The sequence below is a fragment of the Syngnathus leptorhynchus genome, chromosome 6 (genome assembly GCF_054491065.1).
Source record: "Syngnathus leptorhynchus isolate UIUO chromosome 6, UIUO_Slep, whole genome shotgun sequence".
Lineage (NCBI taxonomy): Eukaryota > Metazoa > Chordata > Actinopteri > Syngnathiformes > Syngnathidae > Syngnathus > Syngnathus leptorhynchus.
In genome coordinates, this window is record NC_141200.1 from 245,001 (window position 1) to 270,167 (window position 25,167).

At 53.9% G+C, this 25,167-nt stretch overlaps 4 protein-coding genes across 4 annotated transcripts in view; all 4 read right to left on the reverse strand.

Moving 5' to 3' along the window:
• The window catches only part of LOC147054961 (potassium voltage-gated channel subfamily A member 1-like), a 1,482-nt gene extending 417 nt beyond the window's left edge, over nucleotides 1-1,065 (reverse strand). The window contains exon 1 of the mRNA XM_085913998.1: nucleotides 1-1,065. This exon is cut by the window's left edge and continues 417 nt beyond it. Within this exon, the coding sequence (XP_085770124.1) occupies nucleotides 1-1,065 (1,065 nt within the window).
• A 3,225-nt stretch (nucleotides 1,066-4,290) lies between these two features.
• On the reverse strand, nucleotides 4,291-5,667 carry LOC147054962 (shaker-related potassium channel tsha2-like). The gene has a single exon (XM_085913960.1). The coding sequence runs from the start codon at nucleotides 5,665-5,667 to the stop codon at nucleotides 4,291-4,293; it is 1,377 nt and encodes a 458-aa protein (XP_085770086.1).
• Nucleotides 5,668-9,406: 3,739 nt separating this feature from the next.
• Nucleotides 9,407-10,330, reverse strand: LOC147054963 (galanin receptor 2a). Its single transcript, XM_085913683.1, has one exon. The coding sequence runs from the start codon at nucleotides 10,328-10,330 to the stop codon at nucleotides 9,407-9,409; it is 924 nt and encodes a 307-aa protein (XP_085769809.1).
• Nucleotides 10,331-11,720: 1,390 nt separating this feature from the next.
• On the reverse strand, nucleotides 11,721-14,527 carry pthlhb (parathyroid hormone-like hormone b). The gene is made up of 3 exons (XM_085913970.1): nucleotides 14,157-14,527; nucleotides 13,909-14,043; nucleotides 11,721-12,908 (listed from the first exon to the last, which is right to left on the reverse strand). The coding sequence occupies exons 2-3, from the start codon at nucleotides 14,013-14,015 to the stop codon at nucleotides 12,530-12,532; spliced, it is 486 nt and encodes a 161-aa protein (XP_085770096.1). The 5' UTR covers nucleotides 14,016-14,043; nucleotides 14,157-14,527; the 3' UTR covers nucleotides 11,721-12,529.
• Nucleotides 14,528-25,167: the final 10,640 nt, after the last annotated feature.

Here is a 25,167-nt window from a genome sequence, read left to right on the forward strand (position 1 = left end):
TCGGAAGAAGGAATCCTGCTCCTCGGCCTCGGCGAAGAAGACGGCGCTGGAGAACAAGATGACGCCGATGAACAGGAAGAAGATGAGCAGTCCCAGCTCTCGCATGCTGGCCTTGAGGGTCTGGCCCAAAATCTGCAGTCCTTTGGAGTGCCGGGACAGCTTGAAGATCCGAAAGACCCGCACCAGACGGATCACCCTGAGTATGGCCAGAGAGGTGGCTTGCTCGCCCACCCCCTCGGTGTCGGGGTCTTCGGCCAGCTCGGTGCCCAGCGTGATGAAGTAGGGGATGATGGCCACGATGTCGATGGTATTCATCATGTTCTTGAAGAAGGCCGGTTTGCTGGGGCAGGCCAGGAAGCGCACGATCAACTCGAAGGAGAACCAGATGATGCAGAGGGTCTCGATGACGAAGAAGGGGTCGGTGAGGATGTTTGGTTTGTAGTAGATGGTGACGTTGCCTATAGTCTCCATGTGGCCCATGGGTTCCTCTTTGAGCTGCGGCAAAGTCTCCAAACAGAAGATGACGATGGAAATGAGGATGACCATGACTGACACGATGGCGATCCCCCTGGCCGGGCCCGAGCTCTCCGGGTGCTCGAAGAGAAGCCAGATCTGGCGCTGGAACTCCTTCTCGGGCAGGGGTCGCTCCTCCTCCCTGATGAAGCCCTCGTCTTCTCGGAACCTCTCCATGGCTTCCGCCCCCAGCTCGTAGAACTTGATCTCCTCCGAGAACATATCCAAGGGCACGTTGACGGGCCGGCGCAGCCTCCCCCCGGACTGGTAGTAGTACAGGATGGCGTCGAAGCTGGGCCGGTTCCTATCGAAGAAGTACTCGTTGCGCAGGGGGTCGAAGTAGCGCATCCGCTTCTTGGGGTTTCCCAGCAGTGTCTCCGGGAACTGGGAGAGGGTCTTGAGCTGCGTCTCGAACCGGAGGCCGGCTATGTTGATGACCACCCGCTCGCAGCATTCGTGGTCGTTGTGGTCCGGAGGCGGCGGGTAGGCGTCCTGGGGGTGGCCCGGCACGGCCGAGGTCTCGTCCACGTTATCTCCCGGGACCACCGTCATTTTGGGGCCGGCGGTCGGGGTGGGCCCTTACGGCTCGGGGATGCGGTTAGTCTGACCTTCGAAGCGAGGGCCGGGGCGGATTAGGACCTTTTGGGCTTCCTCAAAGTGCTGGGAACGTCCCCCCCACCCCCAGGACACGAGGGGGCTGCTCGGCTGAATTTGCCTCAGTGCGGCTCCACTGCGGTTCTCGCTGACTTGACCATTGCTGCTCTCCCTCCAACACTGCTGCTTCTGCCATCCGGAGAGAGGGAGGGGGGAGAGAAAAGGAGGAGGAGGACGATGGTGGGGTGGGGTGGGGTGGGGTGGGGGAGTAATGGGATCAAACAGCGAACAGAGAAAGATATTTGCCTGCTCAGCATTTTCTCCACTTTACTTATTTATTTATCTGCTCCTCTCAGGCTCAATTAGCCAGGCGCTCGGAGTCATAGGAAAGGCTTTTGAAAAAGTGTCCCCGTCCGCCGGCTTCATCGCTGCAGCTCTGAGCCATGACACGACATAAGTTTGGAGCTCGGAGGGCATACGCGGCCCGCTATTTTTTGACGCATAACATTCATACCGGAGCTTTTTTTTTGGAGGCGCACAGCGCAGGCGTGGCGCGGCGTGGCGCGGCGCGGCGCGGCGGCTTTCTCCTTCGTGTCAAACATTTATCGGAAAGCCGCGAGATACTTTGGTGCGTCTTACCTCGGGGTGACGTTGGCAGATGAGGTGGTCTCCGAGGCGCTCCGGTCCAAGCATCCATGTGAAGTGTTTCACATGTCAGCTCCCGTCCAGTAGAGAGGTGGCGGAGAAAAAACGACAACAAGCAAAAAAAATACCCCCAAATCCCAAAGAATCACATGGCTGCCGGATGCAGCAGGAGGAGGCGGGATGCGGGATGCGGCCAGAAGCTCCCTCACAGTGCACTGCGGGAGGAGATGTGGCGTTTTGCGCGTGTGTGTGTTTTTACGCTGCAATTCCAAAAGGGGAGGGAGGGAGGGAGGGAGGGAGGGAGGCAGGGTGGGCGAAGGTGGAGGATGGAAGGAAGCCCGTGCGCCGGCGGGGCGGCCGCTAGATTAAAGGAGCCATAAGGCGCCCCTTGACGTTATCCGGACATCAGCGGAAAGCGGCCGACAGCCAGCCAGTGAGCCCACCACGGTGGAACTTGGCCAACGTTCAAAATAGGGAGAAAGACGAGCAAGAAATACATACATGATGGAGAGAAACGTTCCTCTGCGGCGTTTTTACATGCAAGTGGACGGGTGGAAGGATGGATGCAGGAGGGGGGGAGAGGCAGAGCAAGAGAGAGAGAGAGAGAGAGAGAGGAGGAGGAGGAGTTGGAGCTTCCGACGCAATGCAGAGCGACTCTCGAAAGCAGCAGCAGCAGCAACACGAGCACGAGTTGTGCCATGCGCGCTTGCGACGGCTGCAATTCTGCCAAAGAGCAAAACAAAAGCAAGGTGATGCGGATATTTTCCTCAGTGAGCTTTGCTCAAGAGGGAGGGAGGGATGGAGGGAGGGAGGAAAGCGCCACTATCTTTATCTATCTATCTATCTATCTATCTATCTATCTATCTATCTATCTATCTATCTATCTATCTATCTATCTATCTATCTATCTATCTATCTATCTATCTATCTATCTATCTATCTATCTAATCACGTGTGGGCACATTGAAATGATGCTTTGCCTACAATTCAATGTTATTGCTCATCATAAGCATTTTATATGGAAGGTCACTTTGAAATTGCTGTGGATATTTTTGTGCAGCACTTGTTTCTGTTTGCCGTTCATCTTCTTTTTCTGTCTCATTGTGGTCCCGCTTAGCATTGCTGTGTGCCTGCGTGCGTGTCCGTGTGTGTCCTTGCTGACTCACCGGAAAAACTTTGGCAAAAATGTTTGGAAGTGTGCCAGAAGATATTTTTTCCTTCAATGTCATTTTGAAGTCAATGACTCCAACGTATCGCGATTTGGTGCCGCAGGCAAAGTGCAGCCGTGTGTCCTTGGAGCGCCGGTCGCTGCAAATGAGGAGCAAAGAAATGCTCTTCCAATAGATGGCGGACTGTCCAATCAACTCTTTGCCATCCAAATATCAGATGGTCGTCATTTCAGAAGGTCGACTTTTTTTTGCCTGATGTCAATGTTCACAATAGTCATTCCGTAAACCAGTTTTTGTACGCGAAGGGCAAAATATCTCACATGGCGACGCATTGATGCTGAAATCTAATTGGACCGACAAAGGCCTTTTTCGAGGACGGGGACGACTGTTTTACGAATGAGGACGGAAGGGGACGTGTCGGGAAAGTTAGGTCAAGAGCCCGTCTTTGGACACAAAGATGTCCCTGGTTGCTTTGCATTTATTTATTTAAAAAAACTAACAAAAAAAAACAGCCCAAGATTAAATTAAGTTCACATACAGGTTAGAAAAATAAATACTATATACCACGCCATTTACAATGGCTGTCCAAAACAAGGTGCACTGAAAGTTCTCGTTTGTTTGAAACAGTTTGTGCCGAAAAGTAGAAAAATATTTACAAGAGTCTTTTACCCCCAAAGGGTTATCATCGTCCTTTGAGGTTGAGGAAGTGTTTGGAATTGTACTTCTTGTGAGAGGCCTCCGTGGATCACAAGAAAAAGTCTCGTCGCTATTGCCGCCGATGATGACACGACAAGCTTCGGCATCTTCTGACGCCTGGAAGGAAATCAAGAATTCAGCTCCTCAGCAGACAACCAAATATGTGGGTGGACATTTAATCTGAAGCGTACACTGCAAAAGCGCAGGTATCCACGGGGAGGCGCTCCTCCCTCACTAATGTCCCGTCTAGCTACTAGAACAAGCTCCAAAACGGACTCGGAAGCCATCTTAGTTAGCTGCAGTTGGCAACGGTGTTTTGGCGCTTTTTACACGACCACACTGGCATTTATGGAGGTCACTCAGTTCATTCAGAATAGCTTCAAAATTTGACACCGTCCGCTCTGTGTACGGAAATACGGTGACTCATTTTAGACCTATTTTGTAGCTTGGCCCACAGTTGACCATTGCCAGTCTGTAATTTGTGGGCGTTCCCTGAAACGGAATCAATCGCAAACCCGGAACACGGTCCGAAACGCAAGTCGGCCTCCGAAACGCAAGTCGGCCAGGATTTGCTGTATTAGAATGTAGGGCGGACATCGAGGTTAGCGCTCGAGATGGCGTTCGGGTCGGCAGAGAAGAGCCCGGCCGGGACTTGACTCACCGCCCGTTCATCTCATACGTCAGTCAGCTTCCCGGTGTAGATTTGGATCTGGGTCAAGCTCTCCAAGTCGTCCTCCCGGTAGGACTCGGTCTTGGACAGGGAGCGCTCGTCCCCGGACGACGTCTGCGGCTGTCCGCAGGTCACGTGCACGAACTGCAAGCGATCCTCCTCGTCGTTCTCTCGGTGGTAGAAGTAGTTGAAGTTGGACACGATGACGGGCACGGGTAGAGCGATGGTGAGCACTCCGGCGATGGCGCACAAGGATCCTACAAACTTGCCCCCGATGGTGCTGGGGCACATATCTCCGTAGCCCACCGTGGTCATAGTCACCACCGCCCACCAGAAGGCGTCGGGGATGCTGGAGAAGCCGGAGTCGGGGTCCTCGGCTTCGGCAAAATACACCGAACTGGAGAATAGGACCACCCCGATGATGAGGAAGAAAATCAAGAGGCCCAGCTCCCTGAGGCTGGCGTGCAGGGTCTGCCCGAGTATCTGAAGACCCTTGGAGTGTCTGGAGAGCTTAAAAATCCTAAAAACGCGGACCAGACGGATGACCCTCAGGATGGCCAGCGAGGCGGCCTGCTGGCTGCTGCCCTGGTGCTCGGCCAAGTCCAATCCCAGGGTGATGAAGTACGGCGCGATGGCCACCACGTCGATGATGTTCATGATGTTCTTGAAGAATGCCGCCTTGCTGGGGCAGGACAGGAACCTCATGGTGAACTCAAAGGAGAACCACACAATGCAGAGCGTTTCCACCATAAAGAAGGGGTCCGTGAAGGGACTCCTGACCTTGCCGTGGCCGCTGCCGTTGACGTGGAGCTCCTGCCCCGATGCGGGGACCTCGCGGAACTCGGGCAAGGTCTCCAAGCAGAAAATGATGATGGATATCAGAATGACCATCACTGAGACGATGGCGATGATGCGAGCGGGCCCGGAACTTTCCGGATACTCAAACAGGAGCCAGAGTTGTCTCTGAAACTCATTGTGAGGCAGAGGTCGGTCCTCCTCCCTGGTCAGACCCTCGTCGTCTCGAAAAAGCTCGATCGTCTCCTCGTCAAACTCGTAGAACTTGATCTCCTCGAGGAAAATATCCACGGGGACGCTCACCGGTCTGCGCAGCCTCCCCCCGGACTGGTAGTAGTACAGAATGGCGTCAAAGCTGGGCCGGTTCCTGTCAAAGAAGTACTCGTTCCTCAGCGGGTCGAAGAAGCGCATCCTTTTGCGGGGATCCCCCAAGAGCGTGCTGGGGAAGCGCGAAAGGGTCTTGACTTGGGTCTCGAAGCGCAGGCCCGAGATGTTGATGACCACCCTCTCGCTACACTCCTGCTCCTCCAACAAGGGAGTGACCGCCGCCGTCTCGTCGCGGTTCTCCTGGGACACCACGGTCATCTTTTCACCCCTCCCAAGGGTTCAAGGGTTGCCACTCACCTCTCAAGTGTCCTCTCTCATGCAGATTGTCACGTTTGCGGCAGCTCCTGGATTCCTGGAGGAAATCCTCCCGCCCCCTGAAAGGAGCTCGTAGCCCTTTTGTTTGATTTACACGCTCCCTTTGTCCGATTAGAGCCTGGCCGTGCGAGACCGATCGAGCCTTTGCAAATGGGCGGAGGTGGCTATCATATTCATATCCATTTTAAATCGCATGGCCCTCCCTCCCTCCCTCTCTTCGTCCCCAAGCTGGAAGAGCAGATGACATTTGCTGCCGGCCCTCCGACGCTCGACTTGGGTAAACGCGGAAGCTCCCGCTATTGACGCTCCTTCCACCGAGCCTCCTTATTTTCGATGGTGTTTGTCCGGACCCCGTGACAAATGCGCCCCCCCCCCCCCCCCAACCCACCCCATCATTCATGAAATCATGGCGCTATTCCTGTCGCAAGGGGAACCCGCCGGTGTCCCCTCACTCACACTTCAAGAAACAAGACCGCAGCCGCCAAGATGAACTTATATTTATTGTGGCCAAAATAAGCTAAAATCCTGCGAGACGTGACACCACACACACACACACACACACACACATACATACACACATTCCCGCACCCGCTGGCGGGACCTCGCCAGTGGAAAGTGCTGGCTTGACTGATACTCGAGAAGCAGGGGCAACGTCGTCTTCTTCAGGGAGCCAAAATAACAGCGTTGGTAGTGCTCAAAGGGCTCACTTGTACACTCTGCAACACGTTACTTGGCCTGGCCCCTTAAAGACAAGTGTCCCGGATTTTTGGCCATACTCCTTCCTGCTTTTTCACACGAGGAATGTTAACCGGGTTTTCTCTGCGTTTATCGATGCATTCATAGAAGGTGAAGCAGCATGTGGCTCATCAGCCAAGATTGTTCTTCACCTTGTATTCTGCTTTTGAACAATGTTCACGGTACAAGACTGCCCATCAGTCAGTGTTGCATCTCAACTGTTTACATGTCATCACACATCTTACTAGCTCAATGTCTTGTTTGTGCGCGTGTGTGTGTGTGTGTGTGTGTGTGTGTGTGTGTGTGTGTGTGTGTGTGTGTGTGTGTGTGTGTGTGTGTGTGTGTGTGTGTGTGTGTATACGCGCACGTGCGTGGTAACATCAATAACAAAGCAAGCGCGAGGACACGAATGTGGCAGTCGGTGGCCGCAGTTGAGCAAACGGAGCGTCTGGCTCATGTTGAACGTCGCCAAGGAAACAAAAACAAACAAGCTGTGGCATGGACACGTGATTTATAATCCCGTGCGGGGGGGGGGGGGGTTATATTGGGGGAGCTCAATCACACGTTCATTCCAACAGTATAGCTCTGCTGTTCATTGGATCCTTCAACATTCTTTTTCAAAAATATTCATTAGCGCTTCGACTGATGTGGAAGGCCTCCCTCCACAGCTGTAATTCCCGTGGGAAATAATAATAACAACCCTGTTGCCATTCATAGTTCAGAACAAGGGAATGACGTATGTTTAAAACCACTTCATACATTTAGACCGGTAGGTTTAGCTTAATGCTAACAGGCGATTTACAATGTCATTGACAGGTTAGCAAGGTTAGCATCTACAACAAAACAGTATGCAAACGCATATATTATTTGCCCTCTGCGTGCAACGACTTTTCTGCCTCAATGAGCAGTTTTCTCGTGAATTAGTTCCATCACGTGCGCAGGCTTTGTCCAGATTTGCGTGGGGCGGCCATGTGCACGTCTTGACGTGTTACCCGGGAAAGTTCAAAGTTGGAGCCGTCGCTTTGGTACGATTCGGTTTTCTTCATGTGGTTGCACTTGTAAGGTCGCCGAAAGCTAGCAAGGCAGGCCACTAACCAAGCAGTAGGCGTCCCGTCTGAGAGGGCGGGTTTCCTCGGAACGACACGTCCGTATTCTTGTCACACGCCGGCCTCCCGGATTAGCTTTTCAGGCCTCGATTAAGCCGCTGCCTGTTTTAGCCGATGATGTCGTGCTTGATATGTGCCTGCTTGCCTGTGGGAAGGGCTGGCTGGCTGGTGGCCGGCTAGTGGCTGGCTGGCCGGTTCGCCGGCCGGCCGGCCGGCTGGCCGGGTGGCCGGCCGGGGTGAGGCTTTTACAGGCAGGTTGCTTTCATTTGACCTCATCAGATGCTCTTTTGTAAAACTGCACTGAGTGGTGCAGTGTAAAAGTGACACCTTTGCCAAGTTGCTCCACTCTTCTCATAGTTTGGTTTTTGAACAGTGCGGATTTTGGGTCCTTTGAAAACCTTCAGGGGCTCGCTGGTGCGTGCGTTTATGATATCACGACGTACGAGCCTCCTTCTCCGCTTTCCATCCGGCCCCAGTTTCCAATCGATCGGTCGACTCGAAGGCGACGTTCTGAACGCCATCAGAAAGCAGATAGCGCGGCTAGCTGGCCGCAAAGGTCAAATGTTGAGACGATTGCATAGCTGAAGTCAAAGGTGAAGCAACGGCTTGTGTTCAATATGACACAAGTGGAATTGCGCTGGATGACATTGCAGTTAATATTGCAGCAGCCGTTTCCAAAGGGAGCGATTTGGCGTGGGCGCTGGTTGTATTTTCGGCTTTTGACGGCGCTGAAACCCAATCCCTTCCGAAGGCAGCGACTTTGAGGGACTTCTATAAATAAACCAGCTGCACTTGGCGATACGGCTCGCGGAATGATTAGCTCATGGCGGCGCGCGTGGCCGCAGCTATTTGCTCCCACTCGCTCCAGCAGTGTGTGTGTGTGTGTGTGTGTGTGTGTGTGTGTGTGCGTGTGTGAAGAATGCGTTCTCACAGGAATCCGCACAGTTGACTCAATATTGTGCGGGGAGCTTTTAATGCCAATTTGCGAACGAACGTCGCTTGTTAAGCGCGGGGGAGGAGGGCTGCCTGTCAAGCTAGCTGGCTGGCTGGCTGGCTGGCTGGCTGGCTGGCAATCACGCCCGCCTGAGTTATATTTGACAGCGTTGACTTTCCATTTCTTGCCAGTTAATGTGGCCAATGTCTTATTTGCTGGAGATGGCGGCGGCGGCGGCCCTCATCGCCGATTCGCTCGTTGCTCTGGTTGACTTGAAGCAAAACCCCAAAACATTCTTTCATGGTGGTAAAACAAGTGAAGCGTGAGTTGGCGTTCAGACGTTTGGCGAGGCCCGCGTGGGGCAATTAGTCGTTAGGATGGCTTGTTAAAAAGGCCGTGAATAAGTTCGGTTGTTGTCTGACGCCGGCCGGCCCTTTCGAATGTCCACACCCCATCAATTGTTATAAACTAAAGAAGCAAACGTTTTGTAAATAGATTTAATCAATGACATTTTGTGAATTAGAATCTTGTCTTTTCGATGTCACGTGTCAGCGCTTCCTTTTCAGAGGCCATGCTCAACACAAAATGCTCACTTTGGTTTGATTTACATTCCAATGGGCCGAGAATTTCCAGAGCATCAAACACGCTTTTTTTCTTCCACCCAGAAACATTTGAAAGGCCTTGTCATCTTTTTACACCGCAAATGTACTTTTTGCCTTGACACGGCACTTTTGAGTCTTCCCGTATCGACAAAGGACTCACGCTTGAGATCCTTCAGCGAAGCGCTCGTATTTGGGACGCGGCGAATCTGCTCGCCCGCTCGGATCACAGAAGCGCTATCCGCTAGGACACCGTGAAGCAAAGCTTGAATTTTGCTCGAGATGTCCTCGGCCAACTAAGCCACCGTCTAAGAACTGTCTGCAGACACACTGCTGACCTGCGGCCGCACTCTGTTGCGACCGCATCCCAAGCGCCAGGCCGCCCTCCTGTGGCGGTATCGCTTGGACAGCAGGACGTAGAGCACGGGGTTCACGCACGGGTGCAGGTACTGCAGCAGCGTGCAGGTGAAGTAGAAGAGTTCCCAGGCCCGTCCGTGGCGGTAGAGGCCCAGGTAGACGCACAGCTCCAGGACGTAGCCCGGCAGCCAACAAGCCGAGAAGGTGGCGGCGGCCAAGAACACCATCAGCGAGGCCCGCCGCGTGTTTCTGCCGCTGGAAGCGGACATCACCGGACTCTTGTGGAGAAACAGCGCCAGGCGGGCGTAGTTGAAGGCGATCACCAGCATGGGGATGAAATAGAAGAGCACAAACTGGCTCAGGACCACTTGGTAGTGGTGCTCCTGGATGGTGGGCAGGCAGAAGGTGAAGCCGACTAGCTCGGGGCTCAGGCTCTCCTTGGTGGCGAACATCCGCAGAGGCACGCTGACGAGGAAGCTGAGGGCCCAGACCAGCGCCAGGGCCAGGACCGCCCAGTCGGCGGCCAGAGGCCGGTAGGGGTTGGTGACGACGGCGGCGCGAGCCACCGACACGGCGCACAGCGAGTAGGTGCTGGCCGCCAGGCCGAAGGCCAGCAGGAACTGGTAGACCTTGCAGGAAAGGTCGCCCGTGGGCCACGAGTGGCTGAGGGCCGAGTGCAGGGTGAAGGGGATGAGCAGCAGGGTGAGCAAGTCGGCCAGCGCCATGCTGAGGAGCAGGACGTCCAGAGCGTTCCGACGCAGCGTCTTGGACTTGGCGAACAAGGTGAAGACCAGCAGGTTGGCGCCCAGGCCGACGCCCAGGATCACGCCGCACGTGCAGGCAAACACCAGACCGTAGACGTTGGGGACGCCCATGTTTACCTCCGTGCCGCCGCCGCCGCCACGTTTCATTTTAAAGCAGCAGCCGGTGCCGGCCGGGATCCTTCCGGGTGGCGCAACTGGAGCGACCGCTTACCTCAGCTGAACCCGTTTGGGCTCGCTTTGCCAATCAGAGGTTGAGCTCATTTGTTTATTTCTGGGATCTTCTGACAAAAGAAGGTGGCGGAGCCCTCCCCCGCCATTTGGCATCAACCACACGGAATGGAATCGGCGCCGAAAACTAGCAGCGGTGCCTCCGGTGCGCGGAAACGTCAGGGCTCAAAGTGAAATTGCTGGCACGGTCTTTCCTGAAAGAAATGGATTTCAAATAAGGTCTTCAAATTGGAGGTATATGCTATCAGTGGAAGTTTTTTGCAAACTTGTTTGGTTGTCGTTTGAACAGGGGATGGATCAAAATCACACGGGGATGGCTTAAATGCAGAGGACAGATTTCACCGCACCCAGATGTGTGTGTGACGATAATCATTGGGACTTGAACAGTAAGTCATGATCTAATCAGGCTGAGGCTATGAAACGGACAAAATCCAAGCGTGTTTGTCCATAGCAGAAATCACATGAGACACTCACCTTTTCACCGTCCTCGGCCGTCATTGTCAAGCAGCGCTTTGCCGCTCCCCTTCTCTCAGAAAGAGAAAGCGTCCTGCCTGCCTGCCTGCCTGCCGTCCGTCCGTCCGTCCGTGCGCTCACCTGTGCGGCCGCGGCGCAACGATAGCTCCAGACGCGCAAGCAAGAGCAAACACGGCTCGGCTGCCGTTGGTTGGTTGGTTGGTTGGTTGATTCTGCATGAGCGACTTTGAAGGGGAACGACCAAAGAGCAGCCCAATTTCCTGCCACCGCCTCCACCGCACAGAGAAAAGCACCCGGTCCTTCTTGGCGCCACACATTTTGCTCTCAAATCAAAATGGTGTGGCGGCCGGCGCTAACTTTAGGATTGACTTTTCCAATAAATAAGGCTGCTTTTCCTCTGAGCTACACTCGGCTCGCTAGCTTGATTGCGCTTCTCTGACAACATGGAATTGAATCGACTTGAATTGAATTGAGTGGGGCTTTTGTCTCCTGTGCTATTGCTTGGGCCAAACTTCAAATCAAATTCTTCTTTTCTTGCTCTTCCGCTGAGCATTGCCACATTTTCCTCCAGAGGCCTTCATTGATTGTCATTTCCATTTTAGCCTCCGATTGATTTTTCCTCTTTTATCAGCCTTTTTTACGATGGGGCGTCATCTAATGGCTGAGCGGCCCAGAGAGGGAAGAACGATAGAAACGCGTGTCCAAAAGTTTGTGTGCGGGAGGGCGGTAGACCGAGAAAAGTTAATATTTGACCAAACAAAGCTCGAAAAGAAAGATCATCCAGGTAATGTTTGGACTACATAATGCTTTAATGCTTGATGAATGATAATAATCATGCACACGTACGTGCGTACGTACGTACGTACGTGGGCGCACATTAAGCGCTCAGTGCAGGTCAAGGACGTGAAACGACTGTGGCAGATTTGGTCTATAAAAATAAACTGTAGCGCCAATAAATTACATCCGTGGTTGACGGCCCCACAAAAACGGAAACAAAAAGAAAGGAAGAAAGAAAGCAGGACCATGGAGACACCACAAAAGAACACGTATACGTCGCTAAAGTGCATTATGGGAGTCAGTCAGCAGCACCGCAATACATTCACCAAATAAATAGACACCTTCCAGATGAAATAAATTATGGCAGCGCGGCTGGAGAAATAAAACAAACGCGCCCACCGCGTCGTGATCGCTCGCGACATCCAATCATCGGGATGTCAAATTCTCCATGATCCACAAACGGAATGAAAAAGTTCCACAACAATGGAACCACCAAACGCCTTTAAGGCTCACCAAACGGAGCGCCCCCGCTTACCCCAGCGCACAATAACTTCTGAGGAGAATTTCTGAGATCGTCGGGCTTCCGGTGTCGTCGTCGATCGGGAGGGAGGGAGGGAGGCTCGAGTGTGTCTACCTTTCGGATTCAGCGAGAAGGCGCAAAATGAGGAACGTGCAAACAATTGTGGTGTTTTGCCATCCCGACTCCTGACCGGGTCCAACGGTTAGGCAGGTCGACCGACCGACCGATACCAAAGGATAACGGGGCGTCACGGATGGCAAATGCTAAAATTGGGCGGGCCCGAGTGCGGGCCGGTCCGCGCGCAGCCCTCCTTAGTCGCGGGTCCGGACGGAGCGGCTCCTCCTCCGCTTCTTGTCGCCCTCCCTGCGCCGGCCCAGCCGAGCCTTTTTTTTCCTCTTGGTGGCCACCTTGTGCGGGCGGTCCTTGTAGGCCAGCGCCTTGTTGGTCTCCTGCGGCAGAACGGGGCCCTCCGACCCATAGCCGTGAGGCAGGTTCTTGGTGGCCTCCGGGGGCTTCTGGTGGAGGTCGTTGCCGCTGAAGTTGGGCGAGGCTCCGGCGTGAGCGGGCGCCGCCCGCTCGTCGGCCGTGTGCACCTCCTCCAGGAGCTCCTGCAGCCACAGGCGACGTTTGAGCTCCTGCATGCTGCGGCCTTTGTCGTGCATCAGCTGGGCGTGGCTCACCGACCGCCGCCTGCCGGCAGAGGGCGACGTTGGGTCAAACGGACGCCGGAGCCGAGGGAGATTTGTTTTAGTTTTGTCGTCATGCCGGCCAACTAAGGCGGCTGGCGCTACGACGTAAGCCCTTCCTCACATCATGCCATCATTACCGCGTCTGTGTCAATCGTGTTACGATTCCAAATGTCACAAGACATAGTACAGTGGTGGGCCGGCCGGACAAGTGGCGCTAGGCTGCAGAAGAAGAGATGAGCGACCACCGTACCAAACCCCGCCGTGGTAGTTAACTCATCTGAAGGAGGTTCAAAAGTAATGAAGGCATGAGGTCCCTCCCTATCTTCTGCGAGGAGTGACCGCACAAATGGCAGGCAGACAAGTAAACAAGTGGCAACACCCGACCCATATCACGCAGAGACCTCTTCGCCGAGTGCAAATAAATTCGTCTTGCAAACGGCATCAGAAGCGTGTCGATTGTCGTTTAATGGCCGCCACGTGTCGCACGGATAAACGCGCAGGAAAAGCCAAGCAAAGCAAAGCAAAGGGCTGAAAAACACTTCAACAAAGCTTGGACTGAAATGTACTGCGTTTAACTTCCTTTTGTCAATACAATATCTCGAGAATCAAATCAGTTCGGTCTTTTAACGAGCATACCGAGCTCGACGCAAGACAAAAACGGACAGGAACGAGTTAGTTGAAGCCAAGCAAACTGAAAACAATCCCATTTGTTTGTTCAATTGGGTTCTCTCAAGCATATGGTGAGTGGAGAGCAGGACTCGCTCCCATCTGAGAAGCACATTTGGTTCCTTGCCACCGCTACCATTAGGTGCCGGTAGTGAAGTTGAGCTGGGCTCAGAACAGTAGAGGGCGGCAAAAACGACTTTGTGCTTGAGCCCGGGAATGTTTCTGCCCTCGCCAGACTTTCCCAAGCAGCCGACGTCGCTTGCGTTGCCGCTTGACGGCGCTTGTCAGACAATCAGAACCTGAGCTGCCACTTTGGAAGGTAGAAAAGAACTCACGTTCGGCCGCTTAGCGCGTCCGCTGGCCTCCCGTGCGGCGTCACCGGAGAACACAGCAGCAACGCAGCCAGAGTCCAGTGATGAAGTAGCACCACAGAGGAGCACATCCTTCCTTCCTTGTTTCCAGGCTAAAAACTGAAAAACACACCGGCCGGCCAGCCAGCCAGCCAGCCAATTTCGTTAGGTCCAACAAAAAAGGGCCGTTGTGATGGCACAGGTGAGAAAAGACGCACGCAAACCCTACTTACGTGACACTTTTGACGCTCTGCCAAAAGCGGGAGCTCCCACAAACACTCTTCTGGTTAATGAAGCGACGTGAAAGGATTTGGGCTGAAAGTTCTGTGCGTATCCATTGGCGTGAAGGCAGCCCGGGGAAATCCCCCGCCAGTCTTTTCCATTCGTTTGCCTCCCGACAATGTGAGCCGGGCTATTTATTTCTCCCCGCTGTGTGGCAATTTCAAAACCCCCCCAAAAAAATGGATAAAGATAGTCACCAGGCGGCAGAAACGGCGGCAGTGAGCGAGCGAGCGTGCGTGCGTGCGTGCGTGCTCTGGGCCCACCGGCTGCACTTGGACGTGAGGTGGTCTCACCAAGGCTGAAGCATCTTCTGCGGTGGTCCGCGCAGCAGTTTCTGAGAGACGCTTTCACTCTGAGTCAGCCTGTGTGTCTGAGAGGGGGGAGGGGGGGGCGGTGGTGGGGGGGGGTGGGGACTCCAAACTCCTCTTTGGGTTTGAAGATGCAGGCACCACCTCGGTACAGTTGAGTTGTTAACGCCCTGCCTCCCCTCCCCGTCCTGTCCCGTCCCGTCCCGTCCTCCAAAGTTTGCACTCACCTGCGCTGCGCTGACAAGAAGGCGGCATCCGTGAGAACGCTCCAGTTTCGCCGCCAAAGGGCAGCCAGTTCAACTCCCCTTATACGTAGGTTCCAAAGTCCAGGCCTGGAGTGTGGGCCCTCTCTCTTATTTGATTTGTTTTGCCGCAGAGAATTGCTTGCTCTTCTCAAATTGGGGAAAAGATGGGGCCGGGCCAAAGAAGGATGAATTTATGAGATGATTCCACAACCCTAGTCAAGTACATTTGGACTGCAGCTCAGGATTCTCCTGCCTGACAGACTCGACAAATCTGACAAAGAGGAATCTGCCATGAAAATGCACAGCATAAAGTGTCTTGTCAGATCAAAAAGGAGGAACAGGTGGCAGGTGGGGGGGGGGGGGGTGTTAGGGTTAGGGGGGGGGGGGGGGCAAAGCACACAAGGAGGCCCTAATCACTGGCCCAGGGGAGAATGTCCGGAACCTCAGAGAAAGCCAACCCGCAGGATCCCCCCCCTCCTCGCCTACGCCGGCTTCTGCGGCGGGATAAGAGAGGGCGGGCTTTTGGCGACCCAGAGTCGGATCCCCAGCCCTCGTGTCCTTGAGCGAGCCAAGATTTGGACGTCTTGAGATGTGTCTAATTGTCAGCCCGCAGAGGTTTCTTTCCCCTTTTGCACGCCAGCCGCAACGCCCATCTTGATTTACGAGGACGCTGACGCGAGCGACGCTGGCACCGGGCGTGGAGCGGTCGACGTCACTCACGTCTTCCCTTTTGTGGAAAACAGCCAGGATCCGGCCGAGGATCTATCTCCATGTGAGAAAGTGACCTCGGGCTGGGCGTCCCGGTCACTTCCAATGAGCTTCTCAAGAGTCCAAAAAGACGCCGCCGAAGGCCAAGTGATGCGTGGTGTTGTTTTGTTTGCTGCGTCATGGCGACCGCCTGAGCGAGCCCTCCCCTCCCTCCGCCTACTTGCCGCTTGCTTCTATTGAAATGCAGCGGTTGCCAGTTTGATCTGAAAGGGACAAGTGATCGTCATGTTGTGAGACTTTTGCAAAAACTGGGACATGAGCGAAAAGACGGCTGGAAGGTGCACGTCCGTGCCGCACATCTGTGCTTAGGCTCAGCCAAACATTTTTGCCATCATCTCGCTCCAATCTCTCCAAGAATTGCTCGCTCGCTCGGGTGATATACGATCGGCCTCGGCCTCCTCCTCCTCAAAGCGGCTGCCGGGCCGGGCCGGGCCGGGCCCACTTCCTTATTTACAGCTAAGCTTTTTTTCTTTTTTAAACGTTAACCATAAACGTCAGGCTCCTGGAGACAGAGAGTCGGGGAGGTCCGAAACGGGACAAAAGCGTGTTGTCCAGACTCGCTCTCCGGTGCAGCTACATTAAATCATTATTTTTCAGACAGGAAATATCTGCCAATGCACATTTTGCCTGTGAAATATGTTTCGAAGATGAAACGACTCCAGCGCGGCGAACGCTTTCAATCCCCTTCTGCTTCTTTTTAGCAGGAGAAAGCGTTGTTGTTTTATTTGGGGGGAGGGGGGGGGGGGGCGTTCTTTGCGTTTGGTGTAGAAATTGTGACTACAATGACCATGTTTTTAATTGAGGTGATTTAATCCCAGTCTGGCAATTTTTATTGATACGCTGATTTTTTGGAAAAGGCCAAGTTTGCGATGCCTGCCCCTTAGTGACTGAAAGGACCGTCGGGCGTGTGCTGTGCGGCCGGCCGCGTGGGGCCGGCCGTGGTCTGCCCGCACCCGCCCGCGACCCGTCACCCAAAACATTAGCATAAACCTCAGCCGGCCTGCCAAGCAACACACACACGCGCTGGCTGGCTGGCTGGCTGGCTGGTGGCTGGCTGGCTTCTGGTGAGGCTGCAAAGACGGACGGCTCTGTCTGGTGGCTTTGCGAGGGAGGGAGGGAGGGAGGGAGGGAGGGAGGGAGGGAGGGAGGGATGGCGGGCAGACGTAAAACCCCAGCGTGGTGTTTTACGCCGCTGTGGCTTGCGGCGATGCCGTGGCGTGGCCGGTGGAACTCTCTCTTCTGTCCGCCCAGAAAGAAGATGAAGAAAGTGTCTGTTAGCTTGGATGCACATCTTTGGCAGTTGAAAAGGCAACTCATTCCAGCAGACAATGGGGAGCAACACTTTTGGCCACAGATGATTTTGCACCAAATTGTGGCGAGCTAAATAGACATCATAAACAGAATGGATCAATAATGTCACATATGTTTTGGGGGCACTGTCAAAAAGTGACAAATGGAAGGAGGGAGGGAGGGAGGGCTGGCTGATTGAGGAGGCCACACGCGTGCGCGTGTCACGCTCACGGCAACCGCCTCGCTCGCTCGCTCGCTCTGTTTGTTGACACGAGTTAAGAGCGGCCTCAAATCATTAATGAGTGCTTTGCGTCCAGCGTGTAACCACAGCTAAGCCGGTGGGTCAACAAGGTTGGCCAGACCAACCACCGTGTGCAGAGCGAGAGCGAGCAACAGGGAGCGAGAAAGAGCCAGCCAGCCAGCCGGCACAACGGCACGACTGCCCAATGAAAATGTGGCAGCTTAGGAAATGTGGAGTGCCGCCTGCCTTCGCGAGGGGCCATAACGTGGCCAGACGCATTATGGCTCGTCCGCCGCGTTCCGCCGCCGTTGACCCCGGCTTGCCCCGAGCCGCTGGCGTAACGCTCGGCTGTTTGCGGGCGCAAAACATCCCCGCCCAATGGGCGCGAGTCTAAAATAAGCTCGGCGTCGACCAATTGAAAACACATGCCGGCCATGATGTAAACGTGTTAATTCACTAATGAACAGTGAGTCCATTAGACATCGGATTACACACTCTAGGCGGGAGATAAATCAACACTGAGTGCAAGTCAAACACGGGGGGGGGGGGGGCAGCCCAGGCCAAGCCAGGCCAGGCCAGGCGGCTTGTTTTTTGTTCGCCTGCGCTTTTCCAACACCCAGGCTCGTCTCGCCCCAGTCGGCTTTGCTCGCGTCGCCCATCCGCAATTCCTGGCCGGGGCGCTTGCGCTCCTTTTGGGAAGTAACCCAGTCCAAATACTTCCTTAGTCTGATTTTCAAGTAACGTTGGGATGTGCCCCTTCAGCCTCCTGCCGCAACATGAGGGGCAGAAAACCAACCAAATTTCAAGTCCTGAGACATCAATCAATCAATCAATCAATCAATCAATCAAAGTGTGCTGACTCCAGGTGGGAGAGCGTACTTTAACCATGACCACAAATAGTATCGAAATAGAATCATTCAAATGTGTTTTCTTTGACTTGACTTTTTCACTCACTTTGCTAACGGCTTTCTACTTCCCTGCTGCTTGAGCCAAAAAAAAAGCATTAACCTTTTGTGAGTTGTCAAGAAAGCGTGTGTGATTCAGACAGCAGATCTCCTTTCTGTTGGACAGGACGGAACGCGGAGTGGGTGGCTGGCTGGCTGGCTGGCTAGTTGGCTGGCTAGTTGGGTGGCTGGCTGCCTTGTCCGCCGGCCGGCCGACCGACCGGCCGGCCAGCTTCTGGAAACACTGAGGCAGGCTGACGATGTTTATGTTACCCCGTCCCCGGGGAGAGGGGAAGCCTTGTGGTTCGGACGGATTACGGGGGCGGGGGCAGCGTGGCTTGCGGGGCTGCTTTCAACTCGGGTGTTAATGGCAGGAGCAAAGTGGCGGCGTAGGTGCCATATGTGCTGGCTTTGCCGGGAGCCGGCACGCTTTCCCGCCTTCGCCGAAACCCGAGCAAAACAATACAGCCTTTTCGTTTCAAGTATTGTATCCGACCAACGGACGCAGGCAGGCGTGGACATTTTGGCACTGGACATTTGTCGTTTCCCCTCCCGGGCCCGTGCGTGGTGCGTCTTCCTCTTTTGGGCCCTTTGGATGGAAAAGTCAGCCACGGCGGCCAACGGCAAAGAACGCGGGCAGCCTCGGACGCCCGCCCGATGAATTTCCCACATGACGCCAAGCGAGCGCGCCGCTTGCGAGTCGGCGGATGAGCATAAAACACGTCAGGGGATTTATTGGACTAACTCTGCCGCCGATGACAAATTGGAGTCCCGGCGCCAACGACGCTCGCTATAAATCAACCTATTGTTCTGGTGCGTGTGTGTGGGCGGGCGAGCGAGCGAGCGAGCGAGCGTCTGTGCCTGAGACCATCCGCTGGACGTTGGTAAGGACTTCCTTCCTGGCCAACACCTGATGACTGACTCCAATAAAAAGGATCCGTGTGTTGGCTTTCCTCAAGCGCACGCGGCACACAAAGCGTTTGCTCTCGCGTCCTCGCCAGGGCTAAAAGATATTTTTATCTATTTATTATTTTTAAGAATAGCTAGCGCCGCCGTTTGTGCGTAAGCAGATATGACGGCTAGCCACCGTGTCCAGAAAGGAATACACGCGCCGCTTCAAAATAATTTCAGCTTTTCACTCCAAAGGTCGTAAAGTTTGACTTGTTTCAATAAAAGGCGCGGCCAACGTACACCGGGGCCGAATGTGAATTTTTATGACAATCATAACCTGTTATTTTCCCCCCTAAATATCAGCTGGCAGTCGGACACGCTCGTCATTACGTCACAACGAGCCGACGGTGAGGGCGGACTTTCGCAAATGGCTGAGCTAACAGAGCTAACGCCGCCGCTACCCTCTGTCTCGAGTTCAAAATGAATTGGGCAAACTCGGCCAGGCTACGTAGGCTAGGCTAAGCTAACAGAGCTAACGCCACCGCTACCCGCCGTCTCGAGTTCAAAATGAATTGGGCAAACTCGGCCAGGCTACGTAGGCTAGGCTAAGTTAACAGAGCTAACGCCTCCGCTACCCGCCGTCTCGAGTTCAAAATGCATTGGGCAAACTCGGCTAGGCTAAGCTAACAGAGCTAACGCCACCGCTACCTTCCGTCGCAAGTTCCAAATAAATTCGGCGAACGCGGTCAAGCCAAGTCGGCTAGGCTAAGTTACCATCATGTCTTTTCAAATCTAAAGATCCTATTGTACAATTGAAGCATTTTGTCAACGTCTGAGTGCTTTTGGGCCTCCTGCGTGTTTTGTTTGTGTGGGCGACGTGCGGTCCAAATTGCTCTGTGAGTTTTGTGGGCTCGGCCGCTCTAAATTTACGACGCGAAGCTAAGCGAGCTAACGAGGCGAGCCGGCGAGTGAACGAGCGAGGCCTCTTCGTCGGGTTTGTGACGCATCGGTGGGTGCGGAAAAAAAAAAAAAGACAACATTTTGCGGCGTGAACATAAAATGTAGCACACGAGTATCAGGTAGCATTTAATAAAAGGCTGTGTTCAAATATTAAATGAAGCTCACTTAAATCACTTGTGCGTGTCATTAACTCAACAGCTCTCTGGACTTGATATTGCTTGTGGGTTGAACGCACATAAAAAAAGAATGTGTGAATGACTGACTTTTCACCACCGCAGACTGTCTGCTCTTCTCCACCTACAAGAATTGAATGTGGGGGAATTTGGCATTTTTCTTTTCCTCTCCATTGAGGGACTGTTACTCGGCGCGCGGCGTCACGTCGGGAACGATGATAAAAGTGTCGGATGAATTACGAGAGGCAGAAGATTTCCACGCCCTCAAATATGGAGTTCCCTCTGTGGAGCTTGCAAAAGTTCTGACACCCTCCGATGACGCTTTTGCCGTTTGTTTCCTGGGAGGTGGACGAAGGTACCGAGCCAGCGCAGCTCCTGGCTTTGATTGGGGCGCTGCACTTGGCTGGTTCATCACACTTTGACAGCCAAGGTGATTGTGGGCTCTCGGTGGGATGGGGACGGACCGACCGACGGACGGACGGACGGCGGCGTGCCGAGAAGCCGTTGGCATGGCGACGCGGCACCGTGGAAACTTCTGGAATCTGTCGCCGCCTGGCAGGGCCCCGAGGCTCCCCGAGCCGGCCGGCCCGCTGTTGGCTTTGCCTCCAGCTGTTTCTTTACAGACGGCGGCGGGCCGCGGCCAAAATCAGCCCACACACACACTGAGCCAGAGTTACACAAGCATGCAAACAAAAATACGAGTATTTTCTGTAATGGTCTTGACTCTGCCAGGGCCTACAAAAAAAAAAGACCCCAAAATAAGTTCACACGTCTGTTTTCCTCACACGTCCATATTTCTAATTATCCAACTTGTACAAGAAAATATGGTTTTATTTACAGTGTGTTTTATTTGTTATGGTTCACCACTCTGTGGTTTATTTAGTCTTCAACACACACACACACACATTTAGCCCCGTTTGGTTTGTGTTTATAAATGCAACATTTGTTCTATTAATTCTGACTTTGGCTGCGTCGTGCAAGCCAGGAAAGCTGCCTAACCGCGATTGGGACTGTCGCTAGGTGGCGCTATTTAGGAGCATATTTTCTGGTAAATACAGAGTTGATTTGCCAACCACGGCCGGCACATTTGTATGACTATAAATCGATTCTTTTGTTCAGACAATCCTTGTCGATTGACCGTTTTATTGTCTGAACAAACGAATGGATCGATAGCATTCTGAAGACGTGATGAATCTCATCAAAATCATTTGAGGAAGTTAGGCGCATTTGTATTCCTGTCGTTCAATGAAGTACAATTCCGCTCATTTAAGAGTGACAATAAAGCTGGCTCTTTGACATCCTGGGCGTGCGTGAATAATGCTGGTGCTGAAAGGGGCCCACCGCAGGAAAATAAACCCGCCATCTTTTGGTTTCCTTGTGCGGTCGCGGCCCAGTCGTGGGCCGGCCTGAAGGGAATCCTTTCGGGCCTTTTGTTTGCTCGTTCGTGACCACGGTCCCACTTGAGGTTGCAAATGTGCTTTCTGCTGCAGCTTTTCACCAAAACAACTACAAGTATCCATTGGAGTCCTCCAAACGTGGTTGCCACCGGTTCAGGCCATTACGGAGCGCCATTTGGCCAGCATTGACGGGCCAAGCACACCAGGCTTTCTCGGCAGCGCTCGCTCGAGTCGAGTCGGTTTGACGGCGGGCCAGCCACAATATGGGAACCGCGCCAAGCGTGCGAGCTGTCTGAGAGTTACCGTAAAGCCCAGTTTGAGCGGCGGCGGCTACCCGCGCGGACCACACCGGCGGAGGCATGCTGGCCAGCTAGCGGCTGGCCTTGATTCTGCCAGTCGGCCGGCCAGCCGGCCGGCCGGACACTGTCACCCTCCCTGGCCGTTGATGAATCTGGAATTTTATTGGATGTGATCCTGATGATTAATGGTATATTATCCTAAAAAGCTTGGCTGGCTGATAAAACATCCAGCCTTCAGTCATTTCCTGGCCCGACGTGATATTTTTGGCCCTGGCAATGTGATAAATGCATACTTTCTTGCGCCTGATGAATCATTTCCACAGGCCATAAAGCGCCCCTTTCAAGCGTCCGCCCGGCCTCACGCCTTGTCGTCCCCTGTAAACTGCACAGAGGCGACCGGACGGACGGACGGACGGACCAAATGGTAAGGGCGGCGTGTGCGTGAGGAAACAAGAAAAAGCCGCCGACGCTCTGTTGTCGCCAAAACCACGCCGCCAGACCTTTCCTATTTTGCCGTGACCCCGATGAGCCCATCAAAACGTCCCACCAAACGCTTGGGTTGACAAATAAAAGCCCTCGCCATTTCCCTGCCCACATGCAAGGACATCATCCCACAGACAGGCCAAATGTTGGCTGCTGGCACATCCCTGCTTTTGGTTCATCAGATAAACCATACAAGTTGCAAGTCGGGACACTGGTAAATGGAAAAGTCGGAGGTCCAGCAGGAGTTCCCAGCAGGGTGACGAGATCACACACCGAGGTCTGTCGCTCGCCCTTGCCAGGGTCTTGGGGGGGGGGGTTGCTCGGTGGACCGAGTGGGTCTGCGGAGACAACACACCGCGGCTGTGTGCGAGCGAGCGAGCGCACAGTGGCTCCTTTCGTTGCTTGCCACGCCGGAGCGGACCGCAGGATTCCAGTGTTTACATAAGAGCCGGTGCATAAGAGAAAGGCGGACCACCGGCGGCCGGCACACCTTCGGCCGGCGCACCTTCGGCCGGCGCACCGTCGGCCGGCACACCGTCGGCCGGCACACCGTCGGCCGGCACACCGTCGGCCGGCACACCGTCGGCCGACCCTAGGGCTCATCTTTGTTGAAAATGGCTCTCCCATCGCCCGCCCTATATTTAGCGAGCGGCCTCTTCATTCTGAGAAAGATGTTTGGCTTTCCATTGAGAAGGGGGGCAGTCTGGGGGGGCCTCACCTGTGCTAGCGCCGGCCGTGTTTATGTTCACAATTTTCCCTCTGAAGGACATCCAAGAGATGTGGTTTGAGAAGCTGACGATTCCCGTAAAGGGAAACACTGAGATGGACCAAAGTGTGTGTGTTGTACCAATAGAAATGCTAACATATGATTTGGCTTGCGTTCAATTAGTGCTATTTCACAGATTTATTCGGTACATTTAACAAGTCTGTTGTGGTCCAACTTGTTTCTATAAGGTGTAGTTTCAATTTTGACCGCCAGATGGCGGCATGTTTATTATGCTTAAGATTGTGTACATTTGAAAGAAGAAGAAACAGAAAGGGTTGTTTGTTTGTCAACACCACCTAGGCTTTTTTTTTTAAATGGCTGCGTGTCATCGCTTCTTGCGGAAAATAGCTGTACGTTTGTTACTCTGTCGCTCACATTATGTACAGAATAGGCTTCACAACAAACTTTTAAAACACAAACACATTTTGAACAAGATCAATAAAAACTGCTGGAAATCTCTCTTTTTTTTTTCTTTTTTTTTTAGGGAAGACAATTTGCAATTTTAGTATTGACACAAAGTGGCGGACCAAATCTAATGACACTGTGGGCCAAATGTGGCCCACGGGCCAGAGTTTGCCATCTCAGCATGAAATTGGATCTGTAAACGCGGCCGTATCGATTGGCCATCAAGCATTTTTTTTTCCTTTTGCGTTCTGGTTCTCATCAGGAGCTGTTTTGCGCGCCCACATCTGTTCTTGCGAGTCTCACGAGCGCTCGGGGGTCCGACTATCGGCCGGAAAAATCAAGATGTTTGCGTACTAATGACGTTCGGCTGAGTCTCCCCCCCCCGGGCCCCCTTTTCCTGTTACTCAAAGTGCCATTGAGCGGCCGGGACGTGTGCGTTACATGTTTTCATTTGCAGTCATGTATGCCCCCGTGTTGGAACAATCCTTCTTTTCATGCCCGCGCTCACATTCAGTGGGTGGCAAGAGCCATTGGGCATGAGGGAGCGAGCGAGTGAGTGAGCTCCCCCCCCCCCCCCCCCCTTCCTTTTTTTTCCCCTCCCCCAAGGTGAGCGCTTGCCTCGTGGGAGATGACTGCTCACTGCCATTAGTTTAAGTGCAGGAGTGTCAGTTAACCCGGCGACCGACCGACCGACACTGGCACCGGCGATACTTAATGCCAGATGGAGGGAGCTGTCCTTGAAGTCTTAACAAGCGTGGCGGCGGCGGGCGCACAGAAACAAGCCTTTATTCACAGTGCGGGGGGATAACTTAGCCAGGTTACCACAAAGTGTATGTCAAATCCCACATCGGGAGGGAGGGAGGGAGGGAGGGAGGCAGAGTGGAGATTGAACGGCTCGCCAAAGTGGATGAAAACACGGCCGGCGTGCCATGTTGCTGACGGTCATTTTTTTATTGCGCGCAGAAGACGGCGGGAATCGAAAACAAAGTGCTGCTTGTCGCGCCAAAAGGCTCCAGCTGCTTCAGAGGTGTCGAATTATCGGAGCTCAGCTGGATACGCCAGCAAAACCAGCTGACTTTGGCACATTTGTCCTCCGCCGCTGGCACGGCAGCGAGGCTTGGAGGAGGAGAAGGCCCTCCCGCCAAAGGCGCTCGCCGCCACGACAAGTGCTTTGCCCGCCCGCCCGCGCGCGCGCGACGTGAGAACGCCGCATTAGCCGAGTCGCGGCGTGCCAGGCGCGGAAAGTAACAAGGTGGCGGGCGATAACATCAGCTGAGCAAGGACTTTTCTCCGGGCGGGAACGACGAGGAAGCGAAAGCTCCCGAATGCGTCAAATAACTTCACACCGCAGCGAGACATAACTGAACATTGGCTACACCTGCCCAGCGTGGAAATGATGCTTTTTTCCACCACGCACGCAAAATGCCAGCAATACGCCGACAAGACAATCCAAGTGGCCCGAGGGACTGAAAAGTTCCGTCTAGACCCGTCCTAATCTTTTGCGCCACAGAAGCCCAATCCCGTCTGAAGGTCCGTCCCAAAGAGCGGCTGGAGATTGCTGGCGCCGATGTTGGATGGCGCGCTTCCATTGGCGCCCGCCCGCCCGCCCGCCGCCGGCTTACATTGTGCAGGTGCGCCGGAGCTTTTGCCAGCTTGCTTGAAAAGTGGAAGAAAGGAAAAGGGCCGGCCGAGGGAGGCCCGCCGACACGTGACACCACCAGGGCCTTCCTTACGTGAGTGAGTGAGTGAGTGAGTGAGTGAGTGAGTGAGTGAGTGAGTGAGTGAGTGAGTG